General features: G+C 37.6%; 1 protein-coding gene across 8 annotated transcripts in view; it reads left to right on the top strand.

Moving 5' to 3' along the window:
• VPS8 (VPS8 subunit of CORVET complex) overlaps positions 1-24,450 on the top strand; it is a 250,022-nt gene that overhangs the window by 81,759 nt on the left and 143,813 nt on the right. For all 8 annotated transcript variants that reach the window (XM_007083608.2, XM_042956666.1, XM_042956660.1 and 5 more), the window contains 6 exons: positions 3,893-4,115; positions 8,093-8,182; positions 11,120-11,171; positions 20,735-20,777; positions 22,218-22,290; positions 22,626-22,745. In XM_007083608.2, the coding sequence (XP_007083670.1) occupies positions 3,893-4,115; positions 8,093-8,182; positions 11,120-11,171; positions 20,735-20,777; positions 22,218-22,290; positions 22,626-22,745 (601 nt within the window). The remainder of the gene's footprint in view (positions 1-3,892; positions 4,116-8,092; positions 8,183-11,119; positions 11,172-20,734; positions 20,778-22,217; positions 22,291-22,625; positions 22,746-24,450) is intronic.

Below are 24,450 nucleotides of genomic sequence, written 5' to 3'. Positions count from 1 at the left end.
CTTCTCTCTCTCTCTGTCTCTCAGACTCTCAAAATAAATAAACATTAAAAAAATAATAAAAATAGGTTCTATCTTATGTGAATTGTATCTTAATAAAGCCATTGTAAGACAAAACCAAACAGTTGCTGCACGTACATGATCTTGACCACTTTGAGCTTATGTCACTGTAAGCCGATATCCAAAAAGAAGCCATTATTCAAATGACTTGAATTATATATAAATCTGAACCAAAAATATTTCTGTTAAATCTAAAGTGAGTCTGAAGTGGTCTTTTGATAGCCAGGGTGTGTGTTTAGTCTTGTTCAACATCAGTATTATTGTTCGAGAAACAGAAAGATCTTAATTATCAAACATAGTTGAGGAACTGGATGTTTTAGATCCTGTTTTCCTGACAACTGCATGTTAATATTTTAAGCATCAAAGCTAGGGGAAAAACCTTTTCTATTTTATAACAGCTACATTGAACTATATAATTCATACCACAAAATTCGCCCTTTTTAAAGTGTACAATTCAGTAGGTTTTAGTATATTCACAGAGTTGTACAACCATCACCAGAAGTAAGCCATGCCTTTTTATTTATTTATTTATTAAAAAAAAAATTTTTTTTTTAACGTTTATTTATTTTTGAGACAGAGAGAGACAGAGCATGAACGGGGAGGGTCAGAGAGAGGGAGACACAGAATCCGAAACAGACTCCAGGCTCTGAGCTATCCGCACAGAGCCCGACGCGGGGCTCGAACCCACGGACCGCGAGATCATGACCTGAGCCGAAGTCGGCCGCTCAACCGACTGAGCCACCCAGGCGCCCCAAGCCATGCCTTTTTAAAGGAAATCTTTACAGACCGTGATCCTTGTATCAGAAAATAGAACATTTTGAACATAATTTCTTAAAGTTCATTTGAACTTTGTCATTACTTTTATAAATAAAAAGAGCAGCCCAAACCAACTTTGGATTCAAGTCCTACTTAAATGTAGTGGGGATTTGTTTATTTAGCTCTGGCTAGATGTGTAGTAAAGACTGGCAAGTGTTAAGGGTTGACGTTCTTGCTCTGTTTCTGACAGTCCGAGTTTGTACTTATAATCAAAGCTGAGTTCTTCTCATTTTTTAAATTGCAAAATTGATAATGCATGAAGTGAATTTGGCCATTTTCTTAATCAGTTTGAAGCTATGAATGGTAAACCCCCAATAATGTCTTTAATATGAGTATTAATGTAAAGTGAAGCTACCTAGAAAGACAACCTCTTTGGTCCTCTATTATTCAGAATGGATTTTGTGTTCTACTGGCTACAGGGTGGCTAAGTTTGAAGTGATAAAAAACAGTTTTAAAGTTAGGACTTCCAGGTAACAGAGTCAGCATGCTGGAGTATCATTCCTAAATATAGAAAGAAACACAGGAGCTAAACACTTTTTTTTTTTTTTTTTTTTTTTTTTTTTGGTATGTGCTTTTCTTTCTTCCTTCTTCCCTGATGCTCTAATAAATATTCTTCCAAAATGATGAGAACATGTCTTTGTATTTTGTTTTATTTTTATTTTAAATGTAGAGATAGCAATAAGAGTTGCTGAGTTTTATTTTTCTTGCTTCTTTATTTATAGCCTCTGACTGGTTAAGAAAGAAATATATGGTTTTGCCATTAATCTTACCAGCAATTCATGCTGCTGTTTGTCACCTTTTATGCTCTGTTTACTGAATTTTTCACTGTTTAATTTTCCTCTCCAGGGCTTTTGGTGTTGAACTAAACTATATAATTGTCTTCCCTAGCATGTTGTTTTTAACAACACATTACAGAGTGGAAGGGCTAGCAAATATGGCATTTTCTTTATATTCATTAGAGTTACGTGGTAACTCTTTGTAGCAGTAAAGTTTTATTAATCTCCGTGACTTTTACTTGGTTAATAATTGGTAATCACAAAAATGTGATGGACTATTGATTAAAATGAAACCAACATGAAGAATATGCAGCAAGGGGAAAACTGTTATAAAAATTACATTTGTGGATATGAGAAAAAACAATAAATGGATATGGATTTCCCTCCCAGGACATTGCAGGAACTGTTTACTGAAGAGTGGTATGTCGTTCTGGTGCATTTGTAGCCAGTTCTCTTATCATCTGCCCTCTTCCAAGACTTCAGATGAGGCAAGGGCCCCATCCTACTGCCTCCAGAATCTTCCTTGGCCTTTTTGTGGAACTGTCATGAAAGACCACACTTGTAGATGAATCAGCTACCACTTTTCACGAGCGACATGACACACATGTAAAGAAATAACATTTCTAAAAACATTTATTTTCACATTTAGTAAAAAATAGTCTTAAGAGATAAATAGAACTAGCACAGTTCTTGTATTAAACAAAAAAAGGAAATGAATGAACCAGGTGAACGAAAACAAAGCAATACAATGTATGAATGGGAACATGGAAAACATTTAATTTGCCAGTCGTCAAAGAATTAAAGACAGCAATATTATTTAATTTACACTTATTAAATTATCTGGTAGTAGAATCAAACACAATTGTCTGGTGAAAGTGTATAATTCTACATTGCTGGTGGCAGTATAAATTGGTGCTATGATACTTTTTGAAGATGATTTAGTAATTTCAAATACCACAAGATTTTTCTTGTTTGTTTAATTTTTTTAAGTGTTTATTTATTTTTGAAGGAGAGAGAGACAGAACATGAGTGGGGGAGGAGCAGAGAGGGAGGGAGACACAGAATCAGAAGCAGGCTCCAGGCTCTGAGCCGTCAGCCCAGAGCCCACCGTGGGCTCGAACTCACGAACTGTGAGATCGTGACGTGAGCCGAAGTCAGATGCTTAACCAACTGAGCCACCCAGGTGCCCCACCACAAGATTTTTCATATCTTTTGATTTAAGATAAATTTCTAAAAGAAGAATGACTAAGGAATTAAATCCTCCAGATGGGAAAGAGTGTATATGTAGATGTTCATTGTGTCATCATTCATGATAGTAAAATACTGGAAGTAAGTACAGGAATACTTAAGTAAATTCTAATATTTCAGCACGTTGAAACATTGTGAGACAAAATGGTAAATTTAAGGGTAGGTAGCATCATAGAATGATGTGTATTATATAATGTTGCATGAAAGAATTTGGAATTATATCTACAATGAGTATAATTCTAAAATTATTCATGGACTACTTGCAGAAGAAATATGAAATAGATAAAGTATAATTATTGAGTGTGGTGGCATTTAGATTAATGAAAAAATTTTGTTTCTGCAATAAAATAAATTCCAGATATATTTTTAAAATAGAGAATATTTTCTTCTTCCTTTCTTATCAGTAATCCCTGCCTAAACCCTTTGGGAATCAAGGGGTAAGAGCTAGATCAGGAAACATATTGGCTTTGTATATGAGCTGGGAATATTTAGATACCAGGAAAGGGGAAAGGATAAATTAGGAATAGTCCTGTTTTGAGTAATTTCTGCACCCAACATGGGTCTCAAACTCATGACCCCAGGATCAAGTGTTGCATGCTCTGCCGAGCCAGCCAGGCACGCCTAGGAATAGTCCTTTTTCATATTTTTTCTACTCTATCATGTTTACTTTATTACCCACTGCCATATCACCATTGCTTTAAGAAGCAGTGTGCCATAATAGACTCAACACAGAATTTAGGTCAGCAGGCTGAGTTCGAATTCTGATTCCATCACATGTTGGCTATGTGACTTATGGCAAATAATTTAACTTATTCTGCTTTTCTTGGTTATAAAAGTTTTGGGAGAATTGATTGAGACTCTTGTTGTTACTGTTTTTGTTAAGCTTGTTTTGTTAAGCTTTGTTGAAATAGGAAAACGAGGACATATAATTAGCAGACTGAATTTAATGGATGTTCAGAATACTTCTGAAAGTTTTTTTTTTTTCTCTGTTACAGGGATCTTTTATTTAGCCAGATGTATGACAAATTAAGTGAGAATTCAGTGGCTAAAGGAGTGTTTTTGGAGTGCCTTGAACCATATATTTTAAGTGATAAATTGGTGGGGATGACCCCCCAGGTAATGAAAGACTTGATTGTTCATTTCCAAGATAAAAAGTTAATGGAAAATGTGGAAGCCCTCATTGTACATATGGATATCACCAGCCTAGATATTCAGCAGGTGAGTTTATACAAAATTTACTAATATATGGAATAAACAACATTCCTTTATTGATTATACTTACCTGACTGATTGGGCCTCACTGTGCCTTCTATCAACCCCAGTTGTTTACGGAGCGCTTTTGGTAAGATGTCTCTTAAACTTGTCTTTGTCAATATTTCTTAGGACTGGTCTTTAGTGAAAGCTAGGTTATGAACTCCTGCAAGCCAAGAGTCTTCTGTTTCTTTGAAATCCACCAAAGCACTGAGCATAAAGTTTACATTTGGTAGTTGCTCAATAAATGCTTATTGACTAATCCTTCTTCATCCGTTTGCTTATTCACTAGTACATTTTTCATCCTACAAGTGAATTTCAACTATGAGTACTTCCACGCAAATAATAGAATATTTTTACTTTTAAGAATATGATGCCATTTTTCAGAAAGGTACTTTATATGTCCAGTGTTCATAACTTTCATACATTGAGTTTTGAAATGCAGAACACAGTATAAGAAGCAAATTACAGGATGTCTTAGCTTGACCAGCCAGCCCATTGTTTGATAATCTACCTCCAAGTGTATCTGAGGTCTCTACAGTAAGTTTTCAGTCCTAAATTGAGGAGCATTATATATTTTGGCCTTAGACATTTCACTCTATTTTTTTTTTTTTTTTGAGACAGAGAGACAAAGCATGAGCAGGGGAGGGTCAGAGAGAGAGGGAGACACAGAATCCGAAGCAGGCTCCAGGCTCTGAGCCGTCAGCACAGAGCCTGATGCGGGGCTCGAACCCACGAACTGAGAGATCATGACCTGAGCCGAAGTCGGACGCCTAACCGATTGAGCCACCCAGGCGCCCCAGTCGATTTTTTTTTTTTTTAATGTTTATTTATATTTGAGAGAGACAGAGTGCAAGCAGAGGAGGGGCAGAGAGAGAGGGAGACACAGAATGGAAGCAGGCTCCAGGCTCTGAGCTGTGAGGACCCAGCCCTACACGGGGCTCGAACTCACAAACCACGAGATCATGACCTGAGCCGAAGTCGTCTGCTCAACTGACTGAGACACCCAGGCGCCCCTAGACATTTCACTCTTAACTGTTCAGTTGCATATTAGTCCTAGTAATGAGCATGCCACTTCTGCAAAGGTACAAGGTCCTAATAAGTAAGCAAGCCCTGTTGAGCTAAAATATGATGACTTAAAGATCTTTGACCAAAAGTACTTTTTTAAAAGGTGCAAAGTCACACAGAAATGAAGGGCTTGGAGAAATAGTTATTGTTTTCTTCCTGGAAGCTCTTTATGAATGGCTGTGAGTTTGCTAAGTAAAGCCAGATACTCTTTTATGTATGCCTTTCTGTTGTGTGGGTAATTTGGCAGAGTTTTCATGTCAGATAATATTTAAAGTGATTTGAGAGCCTGTTATCAATCTAGTTTGATTTACCCATACTAGTGTAAGAGAAATTTCTCATTTCTTGTCTTCCCAGTATTTTTAGCTTTTCCCCAGCACTATGTAAATATAAATATGCTCTAGTGTTCTTTATGTTAAAATAACAATTTAAAAAAATCTCTTCAGTTTCCCTTCTCTTCATATCAAGCCTTCTTTCCTTCTTCCCCATAGGTTACTGCCCCATGTCACTCTTCCTAGTCATAGCCGAATGTCTTGAAAGCATCATCTAGGTTGTACTTCCATTTTTCCCACATCCTAATGACTCTTCAACCTTGCTTTTAGTGGATCAGCTATGCCCTCCGTGTTCACTATATCAAGTCATATTTTTCACATTTTACTTACTCATTTGTTATTAATTTGAGGGGCATTGAGTGTAAGGCTCTGAGGATGCTTCAGTGACCCTAGCGGACAATGCTTATCCTCTCAGAGGCTTACATTTTAGCCAAAAAGTTTGACAACAAACAGATAAACCAGAAGTATAAAAAAATAAGTGTTATGTTAAAAGTCAGTCAATATGGTAGAGGATGTGAGGCTACCTTATAGATTGGTTAACTGTAGAAAATCTCCCTAAGGAAGTAACATTGAGTCTGGAATCTGACAAGAAGGAATCAGCAATGCAGAGATCTTGGAGAAGATTGTTCCAGGCAAAAGCAACAGCTAATGCAAAAAAAAAAAAAAAAAAAAAAAAAAAAAAAAGCCTCGATGTTGAAGTTACAGATAAAAGGCAAATAGACTTGGAGCTTGGTTGAAACAGAGAGGTAGTCCTTTCAGGGCAAGGTCCAGATTTTTCCATTTTATTCTGAGTGCTCTGGGAAATCATTAAACGGTTTTAAGCAAGATGACTCTGGTTTACTTAGGTATAACAGAATGAAGGTGGGAGTCAAGATCAGAAGTAAGATTAATTAGACACTGGTTCAGGAGGTGGTCTTGACCAGAGATGGTTGCAATGAGATGGAGACAGATGGCCTGATTTTGGATATGTTATGGCAGTAGAATTGATTTGCTAATGAATTGGATGCAAGAGTGTGGAAGTGTGGGAAAGAGAGAATTTAAGGATGACACTTAGTTTTTTTGGCTTGAGATAAATGCAGGTAGTGATGCCTCTAAGAAGATTGGAAGACTGGATAGGTCGAAGTTTGAGAGACAAAATCAGGAGTTCTGTTTTTATTTTGAGATTGCTATTAGATATTCAGGTGAAGATACCAAGTAAGTGGTTGGATATATGGATCAGAGGGGAGGTAGGGCTAAAGCCGTAAATGTGTTAATCATCAGTACAGAGATGTATGATCACAGCACTGGCTCATAGGGTGGTTAGTGAGAGAACAGAAGAGGTCCCAGAATCTGCCTCAGTCTCAAGACTCTCCCATGACACCTCACCTCTGTTTTTCCTCTTAATTCTCTGGTTGGTCCTTATCATTCTCCTTTGCCAACCTCTGCTCTTCTAACAGCCCTCTTCCCTTGTCCGTCAGTAGTGTAACTCTCATAGAAACAGAATATAAAGTACTGTACACTGCAGGTCACCACTGTTCCTCTTCTGAATATTTTCACAGATCAGTTCTCTCCATCCTTAAACACTTCAAGCTTCTTTCTTCCGTAGACCTTCATCCTTACTGCTTCAGCCCACATAGTCCCTAGAGTTCATCTCTGCTTTTGCCTCTCATTATATGCATCCTTTAGGTCCTAAGTTAAATATTGCTTCCTCAGGGATGACCTTCTGAATACTCTAGAGCATGTCAGATTGCTTTGTAACCCATCACATTTGTAAATGAATTATTTGTGTAATTGAGTAACTTCCCCAGGTGTAACTCACATATCATTTTCTGCCCCTCCCTTCTTTTGTTAAGTGTCCAAGATGAACAGTAGTTCTGTAAGACTAAGTTGAGATTTGTCTGATCTATCACTTTATCTCTGATGCCTAGGAGTGGGCCTGAATGAATATAAGTGTTCAGTAAATAATTTGTAGAGCTATTGATCAAGGGCAAAATGAGTATGGAAAGGGGGAGGATGGAGAGAAAAATAGACATTGGGGATGTTTGAAAGTAGCCATTGTACAATTAAAAGTAGTATTGAACCTACAACAGCTGTTACCCTGACACTGTGTTTGAGTACTGTTGATCCTTGAACAACAGGATTTTGAACTACACAGGTATATTTATATGTGGAATTTTTTCAATAAATGCAAGCACAGTACTGTAAATGTATCTCCTTCTCTTTATAATTTTATTAATAACATATTTTCTCTATCTTTATTGTAAGAATACAGAATATAACACACATAACATATGAAATAGGTGTTACTTGACTATGTTATCAATAAGGCTTCTGGTCAACTGTAGGCTATTCGTAGTTGAGTTGTGGGGGAGTCAAAAGTTATATATGGGTTTTTGTGTGGGGGTGAGGAGGGGTTAGCGCCCCTAACCTCCACATTGTTCAAGGGTCAACTCTACTTCAGTTTTTTTCAGAGAAGGACTAAGATAGATTAGGGAAGAGTATTTAAGATCTTCTCCATTGTTAAAGCTTTAAGGAAAATAATTGGTGAGACAACTCTTCTTTTTACAGGTAGTTCTCATGTGTTGGGAAAATCGTCTGTATGATGCTATGATCTATGTTTACAACAGAGGCATGAATGAATTTATTAGTCCAATGGAGGTAAGATATTTCCTAACTTGGACACACATTTGCCTATGAATGGCTTTTTTCCTATTCATTTACTTTGAATAGATCCTGTTTTCATCCAATCATTGTTTAATTTCTTGTAGATATATTATTAGACTTGCACCCATTTTAGCTTGGGGCGTTAGGTGACCTTGAATTTCATACCTTTTGCCATTGCTTTCTTTTTTGTCTGCATAAATAGGTATTTAAATCCCAGGGAGCAATAGATACAAGTAATGCCTGCCTGTTAGACTAAGTTGGTTTGTTTGTTTAAGAATTTTTGATATTATAGTAAGTTTTCCAAAAGGTATAAAATATTCATATACTGACTGTGTGTAGTAAATGTACTATTAAGAAATATTATTTGTAGATCTATTGTGCTGGGGAAGGTCCTGATAATGGTGGAAGATCTTTATTTGTTAATTGCTAATTTGTTGCTTTTTCCAGTTTAGCACTTACAGCATGCATTATAATTTATTCTCCTAATCACTAAAAAGCATTTGGTCTTATTTTAAAAAGAACCAAATGCCGTATCCACTTTGTTATTTGCCTTAAATTGAGGACAGAATTGTAGATAATGGATTGTGGATATAGGTAGCACCCTGCAGCCCATTGTTTTATTACAATGACTAATTACCTGGCTTAGAAGAGCCAGGCATCTGTGGAAGGCATCCAGTCAACCTTTTTTTTTTTTTTTTGCATATTTAATGGCTATCCAAAACTGTCTTTGGTATTGCTAATTCAGCAGTTGTCTTGTGATATTTCATGCTTTCTTAAAACACCCTTAGCTTCGTAGGTAGGTGAATATTACTCTAATTCAAAACTCCTCCAGTTTTGGTTGTCCCTCTCTTCTCTTGGTCAGTTTCCAAAATGTGCCACAACCCTCTTCCCCTGGTTTTGACCCTGATTGTCTGTGTGTCTAGTAAGGATTTTTTACACTTGAACACCTCTCAGCTGCTTTCCTTCGAAGTCCAGTACTTCCCTGGAAAGAACTGTCAGCTGGCTCCTCAGTGAGATCCAGGACCTCCCTACATGCAAAAAATGTTTTGTCTCACTCTTAAACCACAGTTAGGAAGAATTAATGCAGTTTCTGTGGGATGCTCCAATTGGATGGTCCGTGGAGGGAAAGCCCCGAGAAATTCCCAGAGAATCCGGGGAGAGCTCCAGGCCATCAGAGGGTCTCATTTGGGCCACCAAATGTTGGACATCCCAGTTGCAAATGTGGGGTGCTCTGATCACATGTGATGAAAGAATTCACCCAAGGCAGAAAGAGAGATAAAAGTTTACTGAATACACCGCAAAAGTGTGGAAGGCAGGCAGGACAGCAAAGGAGAGACAGCAAAGGCAGTGGTGAGCAGCCACAGTTACAGGGTGAAGTCAGGGAATATGGGAAAAATGGAATTTTCTCTTCTTTGGTAATCTTAGGAACTGTGCGTGGTTATAACTGGTCAGTTAGGGACTGTAGCTGTTTTGAGGTGGGTTGCTCAATGAACCTATTTGAATTGCCTGTTTGCTTTCAGCTCCTTGGTCTTGGTTGCCGTGGGCCCTTTTACCTTGATCAGGTTTCCATTGCCCAACCCCATTCTCTAAAAGCGGCCTCTACAATTCTGCCTTCTCTCAAAATAATCCTTAGAAACAGATTCTAATTTGATATATTCTATAGTGATAAAAATGATTGCTGGGTTTTTGTTATTGTTGCATTTTAAATTTTAGTTTTGTATATGTGTGTTTTAATCCTCAAAATCTGGTTTGCATTTATATCTACACATCTCAGATGGGCTGTGGGCTATTAAGGTTGCCTTGTTTTGTGTTAAGAGAGGTTTTCAAGTTTAATGGTTTTCAGAAATAGCTTGGTATTTGTTATTAAATAGTCATTTGGAGAGTTTAGCAATGGGAGGTTAGGTAGGTGTGTTCTGTGATTCCGTCTTTGTAACTTTCTGCTCACAAGGAAATCACTTGTCATTATTTGAAGTTTAATTATTTTAGTACTTAAAGAGGTCTAAATTAAAAGGTCTCCTGCCTCTTGAGAATTTCTAGATTTTCTGGAATGACTGTCATCATATTTGAGATGACTACCAGGGTCTCTGAAATCTTTCCTTAGTTCTAGCTGTGGCTGCTTCTGAGGTAAAAGTAGTGCCTTGTGTTGGGAGGGAAAGCACTTCCTCTAGGAATTTAGGTCTCAGTGGGGGGAGGAGGGCTGCAGATTAGCTGACAAAAGACAGATTAACAGGAGAAAAGGAAAGGTTTATTCACACAAGTACTGGGAGCACTTAGTAATGAGGACTTTACTGACTGGCCGGAACTAAAGGTTTATACACCTGTTTAACAAAATGTTGGTTAGCGGGGAGGGAGGGATTTAGGGCCTTCCTAGGAAAATAAGGATTGGTTTTTTTTGGCTAATGAACAGTTTGATTTGCAGTTCCCAGTTCTAAGGGCCTGTCCTCTCCCAAACAGGAAACTCCCTCTGAGGAAGGCCAGTGTAGTTTTATCATTAATCTTACTGTGTTTTCAGAGGCTGTGTTTAAATTTAGATAATGTTTCCTTTTGTGTCTGCTGTTCAGATGTTTTCAGTTTAAAATAATCTTCATTGCCATTTTGGTGGGCTATTAATCCCTGCACTTTTTTTTTTTTTTAATCATTTTGAGGAACCTAAGGATATTTATATCAGAAATTACAACTCAACAAACACCTTCACCTAACTGGTATTTACTAAATGGTTTCTTTCAGTGAGGAATATGATAACAGTTGTTTCCTAGTGATTCTTCAATAATAGTTTGTGTCCACCTTAAAAGTTTTTGTATTTAATCCCAATAGCAAATAACTGATTTATTCAGAGAAAGGTGATTAATAGTATAAGATTCTTGATTGTTTTTTGAAAATATAATTTTTTTAAAAATGATGGTGATTGTTTTATTTTTAATTTTAATGCAGAAACTTTTCAGAGTCATTTCTCCTCCTCTGAATGCAGGAAGAACACTAACAGGTATTACTTTTCTAAGTCTTAATTTTTTTCTCCTTTTTCTATTTTAAGATATTTAAATTTCATAAAATTCAAGTTTATGTGTGCAGTATGAATTTTGATACTCGTATGTAATCATATGATCACCACCATAATCAAACGGTAGAAGGAGCTAGAGTTCCTTCACACTAAAAGTTTCCTCCTACCTGTGGTACTCAAGCTTTTCCTCCAGGCTGACCTCCATGCAATCACTGATGTACTTTCTGTCACTACATTTCTCGTAAGTGGAGTCATACAGTAGGTGATCTTTGGTGTTTTATTTCTTTCACTTAGCTTTATTTCTTCACTTTTACTTCACTTGTTTGTAGAGATACATCCATCTTGTTGCATGTGTTAATATTTTGTTCACTTATACTTCTGAGTAGTATTTCATGGGTTGAATATACTGTCATTTGTTTATTCACCAGATGATGGACATTTGAGTTGCTTACAATTTGGAGCTGTTCTAAGTAATGCTGCTACATTAGTGAACAAGTTTTGTTTCTAATTAAACTTTTTTTATGAGGAAATTATAGAGTCACGTGCAGTTGAAAGAAATAACACAAGAGATCATGTATTCTCTTTACCCAATTTCCCCAAGTGATAACACCTTGCAGAACAAAAGCACAATGTCAAAACTGGATATTCACACTGATAAAGTAGAGATACAGTTTTATTAACCACAGGTATCCCTTATATTGCCTTTTCCCCCCATCACCCTTAGATATGAATAAGTTTTTGTGTGGGCAAGCTCCCAACCTATTTTGTCCCCTCAAGTGGCCATTAGGTTGCTGATTTGTACAAGACTTTTGGTTTTCAGAGCTCTGGTAAAGCTGGGGAAAGGGAGATGGGACTAGGTAAAGTTAAAATGCCACAAAGCTCACAGAAATGAAGAATGCCTTTGATGGGCTCGTTAGTAGACTGGACATAGCTGAGGAAAGAATCTCTGAGGTTGGGGACATAACAGAAAAGTTAAAAAAAAAAACAAAAAACTGAAAAGCCAAGGGAAAAAAGACTGAAAAAAGCACGAGAGAACATCTAAGGCCTGTGGGACAAGTACAAAAGGTGTAACTTACACATAATGGGACTGTCAGAGGGAGAAGAAAGAAAGGAACAGAAGCAGCATCTGAAGCAGTAATTACTGAGGATTTCCCCAAATGTATGTCAGACATCAAACCACAGATCCAGGAAGATAGGAGAACACCAAGCAGGACAAACAACAAAAAACCCCAAACCTAGGCTATTATATTTAAATTGCAGAAATTAAAGCTAGAGATTCTGAAAGAGTCCACAGGGAAAAAGAACCTTACTTACAAGGAGCAAAAATGAGAATGACATCCAACTTCTTAGAAACCAAGCAGGAAAGAAGAGAGTGGAGTAAATATTTAAAGTGTTGGGAACAAATACGTAAAATGTTGAGAGAAAAGCCCATCAACATAGAATTTTGTATCCTTTGTAAAATTATCCTTCAAAAGTGAAGGGGAAATAAACTTTCTTAGACAAACAAAAATTGAGGGAATTTGTTGCCAATAGACCTGTCTTACAAGAAATACTAATAGAAAATCTTTAGAGAGAAAGAAAATAATATAGATAAGAAACTCAGATTCAAGAAAGAACATCAGAATAAGTGAAGGTAAAACAAAAACTTTTATTTTTCTTATTCTTTTTTCCAAAGAATTGTAGAACTTACTGTATAAGAATTGCTTTCCAGAATGCCATCATTGCCACTAATGATTACGGGTACACAACTGTCAATTCCATCAGGTCTCTAGATCGGCATCCAAGTACAGATTCTTATGCAGCAGCAACACACATGCTGCTCCCAGCACCATGGAGAGTTTTACACGAGTTTAACTTGAACAGAACTTGAGAAACAGGGCTGTAAAGGAGAGCAACTCGAATGCCACGAATGGAACATAAAAGCGACGCCACCATGGAGTCAGGCAGGCAAATGAGAACACATGTCTTTCTGGGCTCTATGGTACAGCAAAATTTGAAGCACAATTTCCAGGAAAAAATAAAACAAAACAAAACACATTTCCCCTCCTTATTGTTTTATCGATCTGGACGCTTTGTGTTGCGTGTTGAAAAAAATTTCTGAAATTCAGTTCACAGAGGAGAAGAGGACAGGGAATGGACTTGATTCTTTCCCTGCTCTGGTGTTCACTAGACATGGGCTGGGGAGGGAGTTTGAGCTCTCTTCAAAAAACATTGGCCTTTGCCAGGACAGACATGCATGGCTGTTAGTGCCCCCTGCTAATTGGTCTGCAGAGACCTGGGCTTTGTGAGGGAAATGATTTTCCTCAGAAGGAAACTCAGTTGACAAGCAGGGAAACTATGAGGAGTAGAGAAAGTGCAACCTGATTCCCCTCTAACCAGCCACTGCTGAGGACTCCAGACTTTTTACTGGGAAAAGGGGGCTGCCTCAGTGATGCACAGTCTTTTCAAAGACAGTGGCATGTCAGCCAACATCTAGGGGACTGAGTGTACCCCCCAGAAATATGTGGTCCAGCAGAGAAACCAAGAGCTTAGCTCCAACAGTAGTTTCCAGAAACATACTGCCCAGTTTTCTCAGGATGTACCCCGACTTTTACAAGCTGCTCTGCCATGAGCCTCTGCAAATGGCGTCTTCTGGTCATGGAGTCTAGGGATGTTGCAATGTTGAGGCCTGGACTGCAGTCCTGAGGTGTAATTGGAGTGGTGTCCTCTACCCCGAGGCCAGCTGAGGTCAGGAACCCACTCCCCTGCTTCCTTCCAAACACAGCATATATAGACCACACCACCAAGCAACAAGATTCAAACAGCTTGGCTCAAGAAGAACTCTGTTTTTCTTATTCTTAATTGACCTGTCAGGTAATAGTTCAAGATAATAATAACAATGTATTTGATTATGTGTGTACGGATGCTTGTGTGTTTTATGTTTATGTATAAATGAATGGGAGCAAGGACACAGGAACAGGAGAGAAGAATTAAGAGTATTTTGTTAGTGTAAGATACTTCTAGTACCTGTGAAGCGGTATAGTGTTACGTGGAAGTAGATTTGGATTGTAAATCATTAGTAGATTTATGTTGCAAACTTGAAAGCAACAACTTAAAAAAGGATGTATAATTGATATACTAGGAAAATGAAAAAACAGAATTATATAAAATGCTCAGTTAAAACTTCAAAAGGCAGAAAAAGTGTTGAAGACAAAACAGGAATAAAGAGTAAGGACAAGAAATAGAAAACGGTAAAATATGGTAGGCATTGATCCAATAATCATTTAAAATGTCGATAGTCTAAATACACCAATTAAAAGAAAGGGATTATTAGAATGGATCAAAAAATAAGACTCAACTAAAAGCTGTGTATAAGAAACATTTTATTTTATTTTTAAGTTAAATTTTAGTTAACATACAGTACAATATTGGTTTGAGGAGTAGAATTCAGTGAATCATCACTTATATACAATACCCAGTGCTCATCACAGGTGCCCTCCTCAATACCCATGACCCATCTAGCCCATCTTCCACCCACCTCCCTCCATAAACCCTGTTTGTTCTCTATCATTAAGAGTCTCTTGTGGCTTGTCTCATTTTGTTTCCCCTCCCCCATATGTTGTTCCCCCCTCTTCCCATATGTTCATCTGTTTTTGTTTCTTAAATTCCAGATGTGAGTGAAATCATATTTGTTTCTCTTATTGACTTATTTCACTTAGCATAATACATTCTGGTTCCATCCACGTCATTGCAAATGGCAAGATTTCATTCTTTTTGATGGCTGAATAATATTCCATCACACACGCATGAATACATGCACACACACACACACCCCACATCATCTTTATCCATTCATCAGTTGATGGACTTGGGGCTCTTTTCCATAGTTTTCATTCTTTTTGATGGCTGAATAATATTCCATCACACATGCATGCATACACACACACACCCCACATCATCTTTATCCATTCATCAGTTGATGGACTCTGGGGCTCTTTTCCATAGTTTGACTATTGTTGATAATGCTGCTATAAAAATCGGGGTGCTTGTCCCCTGTGAATCTGTATTTTTTTTATCCTTTGGGTGAATACCTAGTAGGGCAATTGCTGAACCGTAGGGTAGTTCTATTTTTAGTTTTTTCAGGAACCTCCATACTCTTCTCCAGAGTGGCTGCACCAGTTTGCATTCCCATCAGCAGTGCAAGAGGGTTCTGCTTTGTCCATATCCTTACCAACACCTGTTGTTTCTTGTGTTATTAATTTTAGCCATTCTGGCAGGTGTGAGGTGGTATCTTATCTTTTCATGTGTTGGTTGGTCATCTGGATGTCTTCTTCGGAAAAGTGTATGTTCATGTCTTTTGCCCATTTCTTCACTGGGTTATTTGTTTTTTGGGTGTTGAGTTTGCTAAGTTCTGTATATATTTTGGATGCTAACCCTTTATCAGATACATCATTTGCAGATATCTTCTCCCATTCCATAAGCTGCCTTGCAGTGCAGAAGCTTTTTATCTTGATGAGGTTCCAGTGGTTCATGTTTACTTTTGTTTCTCTTGCCTTCGGTGATGTGTCTAGTAAATTGCTCTGGCTGAGGTCAGAGAGGTTGCTGTCTATTTTCTCCTCTAGGTTTTTGATGGTTTCCTGTCTCATATTTAGATCTTTCATCCATTTTGAATTTATTTTTGTGTATGGTGTAAGAGAGTGGTCCAGTTTCATTCTTCTGCATGTCACCATCCAGTTTTCCCAGCACCATTTGTTGAAGAGACTGTCTTTTTTACATTGGATATTCTTTCCTGCTTTGTCAAGGTTTTGTTGACCATACAGTTGTGCATCCATTTCTGGGTTCTCTATTCTTTTCCTGTGATCTATGTGTCTGTTTTTGTGCCAGTACTATACTGTCTTGATGACTACAGCTTTGTAATACAGCTTGAAATCTGGAATTGTGGTACCTCCAGTTTTTTCTTTTTCTGGATTGCTTTGGCTATTTGGGGTCTTTTGTGATTCCGTACAAACTCAATGATTGTTCATTCTAGCTCTGCAAAAAATGCTGGTGGTGTTTTGATAGGGATTACATTACATTTATAGATTACTTTGGGTAGTATCGGCTTTTAACAATGTTTGTTCTTCCAATCCATAAGCATGGAATGCTTTTCCATTTCTTTGTGTCCTCTTCAATTTCTTTCAGAAGTGTTCTATAGTTTTCAGAGTATAGATCTTTTACCTCTTTAGTAGGTTTATTGCTAAGTATCTTATTGTTTTTGGTGCACTTGCAAATGGGATCGATTCCTTGATTTCTCTTTCTGTTGCTTCATTATTGGTGTATAGGAATGCAACTGATTTCTGTGCATTGATTTTATATCCTGTAATTTTGTTGAATTCATGGATCAGTTCTAGAAGTTTTTTGGTGGAATCTTTTGGGTTTTTCATGTAGAGTATCATGTCACCTGCGAAGAGTGAAAGTTTGACTTCCTCCTTGCTGATTTGGATGCCTTTATTCCTTTGTGTTGTCTGAGTGCTGAGGCTAAGACTTCCAATACTATGTTAAACAACAGAAGTGAGAGTGGACATCCCTGTCACGTTCCTGATCTCAGGCGGAAAGCTCTCAGTTTTTCCCCATTGAGGAAGATACTAGCCGTGGGTATTTGGTATATGGCTTTTGTGATGTGAGGTATATTCCATCTCTTCTTACTTTGTTGAGGGTTTTTATCAAGAAAGGATGCTGTATTTTGTCAAATGCTTTTCTGCATCTATTGACAAGATCATATGGTTCTTATCCTTTCTTTTATTAATGTGGTGTATCACGTTGATTTGCAAATATTGAACCAGCCCCACAGCCCAGGAATAAATCCCACTTGATCATGGTGAGTAGTTCTTCTAATGTACTGTTGAGTTCAATTTGCTAGTATTTTATTGAGAATTTTTGCATTCATGTTCATCAGGGATATTGGCCTTGTGGTTGTCCTTTTTAGTGGGGTCTTTGGTTTTAGAATCAAGGTAATGCTGGCTTCATAGAATGAGTTTGGAAGTTTTCCTTCCATTTCCATTTTTTGGGAACAGATTGAGAAGAATAGGTATTAACTCTTCTTTAAATGTCTGGTAGAATTCCCCTGGGAAGGCATCTGGCCCAGGACTCTTGTTTATTGGGAGATTTTTTTTTTCTTTTTAAATCTTTATTCACTCACAGAGTGCGAGCAGGGGAGGAGCAAAGAGAGAAGGAGACACAGAATTTGAAGCAGGCTCCAGGCCCTGAGCTGGCAGCACAGAGCCTGACGCAGGGCTCGAACTCACAAACCATGAGATCATAACCTGAGCCAAAGTTGGACGCTCAACCAACTGAGCCACCCAGGTGCCCTGGAAGATTTTTGATTATTCATACAATTTGTTTGCTGTTATGGGTCTGTTCAAATTTTCTATTTCTTCCTCTTTCAGTTTTTGTGGTATGTGAGTTTCTGGGAATTTGTCCATTTCTTCCAGATTGCCCAGTTCATTGGCATATAATTTTTTTCATAGTATTCTTTTATAATTGTTTGTGTTTCTGTGGTGTTGGTTGTGATCACTCCTTTTTCATTTGTGATTTTATATATTTGGGTCTTTTTTCTTTCTGATAAGTCTGACTAGGGGTTTATCAATTTTGTTAATTCTTTCAAAGAACTAGCTCTTAGTTTCATTGATCTATGGGTTTTTTTTTTTATCATTTATTTCTGTTCTGCTCTTTATTATTTCCCTTCTTCTGCTGGTTTTAGGACTCTATTTGCTGTTCCTTTTCTAGCTCCCTTAGGTGTAAGGTTAGGTTGTATATTTGGGTCCTTTCTTGCTTCTTGAGATAGGTCTGAATTGCAGTATACTTCCCTCTTAGGACTGTCTTTGCTGCATCCCAAAAGTTTTGGACTGTTTTGTTTTCATTTTCATTTGCCTCCATGTATTTTTTAATTTCTTCTTCAATTCCCTGGTTAACCCATTCATTCATTAGTGTGATGTCCCCCTTTTTTTTATTATTTATTTATCTATCTATCTATCTATCTATCTATTTTTTTATTTATTTATTTGAAAGAGATAGCAAGCCTCAGAGGGGCAGAGAGAGAGGGAGAGAAAAATACCAAGCAGGCTCCGTGCTGTTGGCTCAGAGCCCGACATGGTGTTTGAACTCACAAACTGTGAGATAGGGGTTGATGAAAAGGGAGAGATGAATAGGCTGAGCACAGAGGATTTACAAAAGTGAAACTATTCTGTACAACTGACAATAGTGTAATGGTGTTCATATGTCAGCATAAATTTGCCAAAACCCAAACATAGTGTACACAACATTAAGAGTGAACCCTAAAGTAAACTATGGACTTCATGTGATGATGTGTCACTGTAGATTCATTGATTATAAGAAATATATTACTCTGGAGCAGATGTTGATAGTGGGGGAGATTGTATGGTGTGGGGATAGGGGATATATGGGGAATATCTATACCTTTCTCTCATTTTTGCTGTGAACCTAGTGAAACGTCTCTAAAAAATGAAATTTATTAATTAAAAAAATTGGGATTGAAGCATATTATAGTTACTCATAATTTCAAGCAATTCAAGTTTATTTGCACTTATGACAACACAGATCTGGAGTACAGTAAAACCTTGGTTTGCGAGCATAATTTGTTCTGGAAACATACTTATATACCAAAGTGAATTTCCTCAGAAGAAATAGTGGAAACTCAGATGATTCGTACCACAACCCAAAAATACTCATATAAAAATGATTATAATACTGTAATATAATACAAAATAATAAAGAAAATACAATATAGAAAGGAAAATAATTTAAACTGCACTTACCTTTGAAAACCTTCATGGCTGCTGTGAGGGAGATGAGAGAGGAGGGTTATTGTGCAGGACGACTTTCACTATCACTGATGGAATCACTGCTGTTTATTGCCTCAATGGAATCTTTTTTGTTTTGTGCAACTTTAACAAGGAGCCTATCCAGTGACGCTTTCTTTTGCCTCCTTTTGAGAATTTTGTGGAAATGTGACATTGCATTGTTGTTAAATAGATTCATTGCTCTCACTGCTACAGCCTTATTTGGGTAGTGCTTTTCTACAAAATTTTGCACTTCTCCCACATTTTATACATCTCCCTAATCTCATTTGAAGTGAGGGATTTCTCTGCCTTTTTCTCCTCCTTCTCTGCAGGTGAGATGCAGACACAGACTTCTTATAAAATCTTGCAATATCGGCCACTTGCATACCTCATTCATACTTGCTCGATGATTTCCTTCTTAACTTCCATTGTAATCATCTCCTTCTTACTGCCTTTCTTTTCAGCCTTTTTCTGCATGCAGGCCATTGTATATGCTCGCATGGATGTTGGCTACAGTACAGTATTAATAAACTCTTGGCATATACTATATTTAATGTAGCTGGCAGCAGAGGAAAGGGTCTATATCTGGAGGCAGCCTAATCTAGAATAAAGCAAAGCATTGCTAAGCTATTGTATGGAAAAACAAGGAACTGTCCATAGGTGCTTTGAAGTGACAAAAAATACACTAGTGCCAGTTGTGGGCACCTTCCACCGTTCTGAAAAATCACAGATTACTGCCAAACACCGTGGCCTGAGACCGAGCATCTGAGCAATGGTAGATGATCACCCACAATCCTGCAAGTGAAAGAGAGAAGAACCACTGGGTCAGTTGTGATCATGTGACATTCAGCATCTTGTACTACTCATATTGCAAGACATCACTCGTTTATCAAGTTAAAATTTATTAGAAATGTTTGCTTGTCTCATGGAACACTCACAGAACAAGTTACTCACAATGCAAGGCATTATTGTATTTAGAAAGGATTACTGATTAAGAGATGTACACTTGCTTACATTATGCTCACTATTCATATACCAAAAGTAGAAATTTCAGCTTATTATAACCAATCGCAAATTCCTATAATCTGCACACCAAGAATTACTGGTCACTTCACCCACTCTTGAGGCTCTTACTTTATTGTCTTGTTGCCCTTGACCCCTTTGCCTACACCTGATATAATTATATTTCTGATTTCTTTTAACCAAGAGATAGACTTATATTATCATGTGACAGAATCTTACTTTTTAGATGTAACTTAGAATAAAAAGGGTCCTAAAGATCATTTAATCTAAGTCTCTTATTTTAAACATTTGTGAACAGTGGCCTTCACAACCCTAGAGCACAGTGGGTGGTAAGAGTCCATATTACAGATGAGAAGACATTATTAGTCCTTAATATTACTTAATTGGTCATGACCTTTAACTCATCAACTAACTGCCTGCTCTACACTTTACCCTGGTCTCAAACTATTGGTTAAGCCAACAATATATGGTTCTCTACCCTCAGATGTATTCCTTCTTCTGTATGCTTCATTGACTCATTGGTTTTTTTTGTCTGTGAAAAGAATCTAATGGAAATTCTAAAAACAAGAATTAAGGTGGTTTTTTCTCTATGTATTCTTTAGGAAGATACTTAACTCAAATGCCAAGTTTTATTTTTTGTTTCCACATAAAGATTTTATTTCTGAAAAGGTTTTGAGAGAATTGCTGAAGATACTTTTTCTGTTTTAGATGAGCAAGTTGTTATGGGCAACAAGCTGCTTGTATATATTAGGTAAGAGATTTTTTTTTAATTTATCTACGTGTACTTTTTCTATAATCCCCCCCCCCCCCCCCCGCCCCGTATTCTTAGAGGTACTGTCATGTCCTATGTGTATAGTGCTTTTCATGTTTCATTGCTTGTACAGTAGTGGTTTTCAACCATGGGTGATTTTGTCCCCCATTGGTACACCCTCCCTGCTCCCCCCCCCCCCCCCGCCCCGATCTTTGGTAATGTCTAGAGACATTTTTGCTTGTCACATTTGGGGCTGGGAGAGATATGCTGCTGGCATCTAATGGGTGGTGGCCAGCGATGTTGCCGAGTGCATAAGGTAGTCCATACAACGAAGAATTATCTCTGTCAAAGTATCAATAAGGCTGAGGTTGAGAAAGCCTGGTGGTAGAGTATTTTATTTTTAGCACTGGAAACTCTGTGGAATATGTGTTCTCTCTCTTTTTTATAAAAGGGCAAGAGATGTGTTTAGGTCATGAAAAAGTTAGTGACAGAGGTTAAGCTGTGAAATGTTTATCTCCTCTCCTTACTCCTCAAACAGAATTCTTTCCACAAACTATGGAGGCTCAGAATTATGTCCCAATAGAACTTTTGGACAGATAGCTGGCTGTCAGGCTGGCAGGGCGGAAGGTGGCAGAACCTGCCAAAGCATCATTTTAGCTCCTATCTAGTGCCAGAGTTAACTTTGAGACCTGTTTCACACTTGTTACATCGATTCTTTAGAAGAACATATGCAGCATCTCCCCAGTACTTTATTGTCTGTACTTTAAATTTCTTAGAATATGCTGTCTCTAATCCAACATTCAAAATTGATGGCTAGTTCAAAGAAGTTTAAAATTTGTGCCTTTCCCCCCAGAATGAGGACATATTCAGAAGACATCTTTATAGTTGAACCCGCAAGGCATAAACCATAAAGCATTAGCCATAAGGAAGGTCTGATTTGGAGGTAGAACTGTATAGTTAATTTCTCATCAGTTTCTCCTCTCCCTGAAGACTTGTTCTGTTGCAGACATTTTCCAGACCTTTGTTAGACTAGCTTGTTCCCTGTCTTTAATCACTGTTCTGAAGTTTGTGAGAACATTAGGCTTTTCACTGGTAAAACATAGCGTAATGGTGCCATTAGGTGTTTTTCTGGTGCTGAGTATGAGACTTTCAGATAGTCTGTTCTCATTCCTTCCTGTCCACTTAGCGTGGCGTAGGTTTCTTTTAGGAAAAATAAGAAGAAATGAAAGTGCTTACTCTGTCACGGGATGTGTTTATTTCACCACCATCACTGTTGCTCCCATTTTCTGAACTGGCTCTCATCTTGATCAAGTTTGAACTTGATGTGACAAAAGCTGAGTGTGCTTAAACACCAAATGAGTATCTTGGGTTTGAGAAACAATGTGTTACCTGGAAGTTAGCCCATTACAAGTCACCAAGTCTGTTCTCCTTTTCTTCTAGCTGTTGTCTAGCAGGCCGAGCCTATCCCCTTGGTGACATCCCTGAAGATCTTGTTCCCTTGGTTAAAAACCAGGTTGGTGCTATTTCTACACCTCTTGTTAATATGTACTATATTATGATCCACACCTCTTGTTTTATGATCCACACCTCTTGTTAATATGTACTATAGATGAACTGTAATTGAAGGTTACACGTGAGTCAGGAGCTATCTGCTATGGTAGGAGAGAACCTACCCACCATCACTACAGCCAGTAATGATAGCGGAATCAGGTTAGAGAAGTTACAACATGGTGGCAATTTAAACTAAATTCCACCTGCCTTTATTTTGTCCAACTGGCAGTTGTTGCTTCAGCAAGATACTTTGTAAGGAGAGAAGATCGTCAACTTTTTTTTTTTTTAAACTTGAAGGTTTTTGAATTTCTGATTCGCCTGCATTCAGCAGAAGCCTCCCCTGAGGAAGAAATCTACCCCTATGTTCGGACTTTGCTACATTTTGACACAAGAGAATTTCTAAATGTATTGGCACTGGTAAGAGATAATATGATTTTAAGATGTTTTTAGAGGAACCAGGGTAATAAATTTTTTTTAATGGAAAGAAAGATGTGTATGCAGATACAGTTTTGATACCCCGACAGCGAGCAGTAAACATTTCAAAATGTTTAATTTTGTTGTGCCACCCATATTTTATAATTCTTTATCTCCCTTCCTTTCCCCCTCGTCCTTTTGTCCCTGCTTCTCCCCCCACTCCCCTGTGTCTCTCTGTCTCTTTCTAACACATCCTTATCAAAAAGCTAAAGCAGAATTAGATGTGTGGTACATTTTTGGTTTCATAAATTATATTATTTCATATACTGAATATGGAAGAAGGTTGAAGGACATGTAGTGGTGATGATAGTGGAAATAACTGGAATTTAAAAGGAATCTGGGAGCTTCGTGCTGAAAAAAAATCCTTATACATGTTAAATTAAAGATGGATTTGGGTGAGCCAGGTTGTCTATGAAAATGCCCCCAGGGGAATAATTATATAACACATAATATATCATTCCAATTAAATAGTATTGTAGTTGTTTTTTAAAAAGCTTTTGATGGTATGGATAGTGCTTATATTACAGTGGGTAGTGAAACAATAGACCCACCAATGTATAAAACACACAAATGTTGCATGTGCACAATATTTAGAGAAAAAAGACCAGAAGGAAATAAGACTTAAATATTATTAGTGATTGTGAGATGGGGCAAATTTCTCTAATGAGCATACAGTACATTTATGAATTGAATAACGTAATAAACTGTTAAATAAGAAGAAAGCCTATGAGAAAGTTAAGATTCCCAGTTATATTATTCTTTTAATTAGTTTATTTGAATATTTGGCTTCAGAAGTAGTAATTTTAATTGCATAGGAAGAAGGGAAAAGAAACTTAGAACTGGAAGTCAGATCTGATTGGTTTAAGAAACCTTGGGGCGCCTGGGTGGCTCAGTCGTTGAGCGTCCGACTTCGGCTCAGGTCATGATCTCACAGTTCGTGGGTCCGAGCCCCACGTCGGGCTCTGTGCTGACAGCTCAGAGCCTGGAGCCTGCTTCACATTCTGTGTCTCCCTCTCTCTCTGCCCCTTCCTTGCTCATGCTGTGTCTCTCTCTGTCTCGAGAATAAATAAACATTAAAAAAAATTAAAAAAGAACAACAACAAAGAAACCTTCAACAACCTTAGAGAACATAAGAATACTTGGTCTCTGGCATGTAGGAAAAAAGAAACAAAGTGATGAGGCAGGGGGTACAGAAAAAGTAGTAGAGAGCAACAAAGAATTTTAACTAATTTTCCTTTTTTTTTTTTTTAAGGGCTCTGGTAGCATTTGGAATTGTGCTGATATCTGAATTGAGGATTGATTGATAGTAAGGTTGCAGTACAATCTCATTTGCATAGCAAATATGAGCACCTAGTATGTCACATGTACTGTACTAACTGGGAGTGTACCCTTGGCTGACAAGATATAAAGCCTGCCTTTGTGGAGGAGAGCTTCTAGACTTTTAGATAAGTAATTATAGCAAAGTGTAGTGTGTGCCATTGGTGAAGTGCAGGATGCCATACACACACCTAAGAGAGGAATCTAATGGAAGGTTAAGGAAGGTTTCTTGTATGAAATGATGTTCATGTTGAGTCTCAAAGGATGGGTAGAAATTAGGTTAGGATTAGGGAAAAGTATTCTAGGTAGAAGGACAGAATATATAAAAAGG

This window comes from Panthera tigris, chromosome C2 (genome assembly GCF_018350195.1).
Source record: "Panthera tigris isolate Pti1 chromosome C2, P.tigris_Pti1_mat1.1, whole genome shotgun sequence".
Lineage (NCBI taxonomy): Eukaryota > Metazoa > Chordata > Mammalia > Carnivora > Felidae > Panthera > Panthera tigris.
Note: the sequence above shows the minus strand (reverse complement) of the source record. Positions and strands in the feature narration are given on the sequence as shown.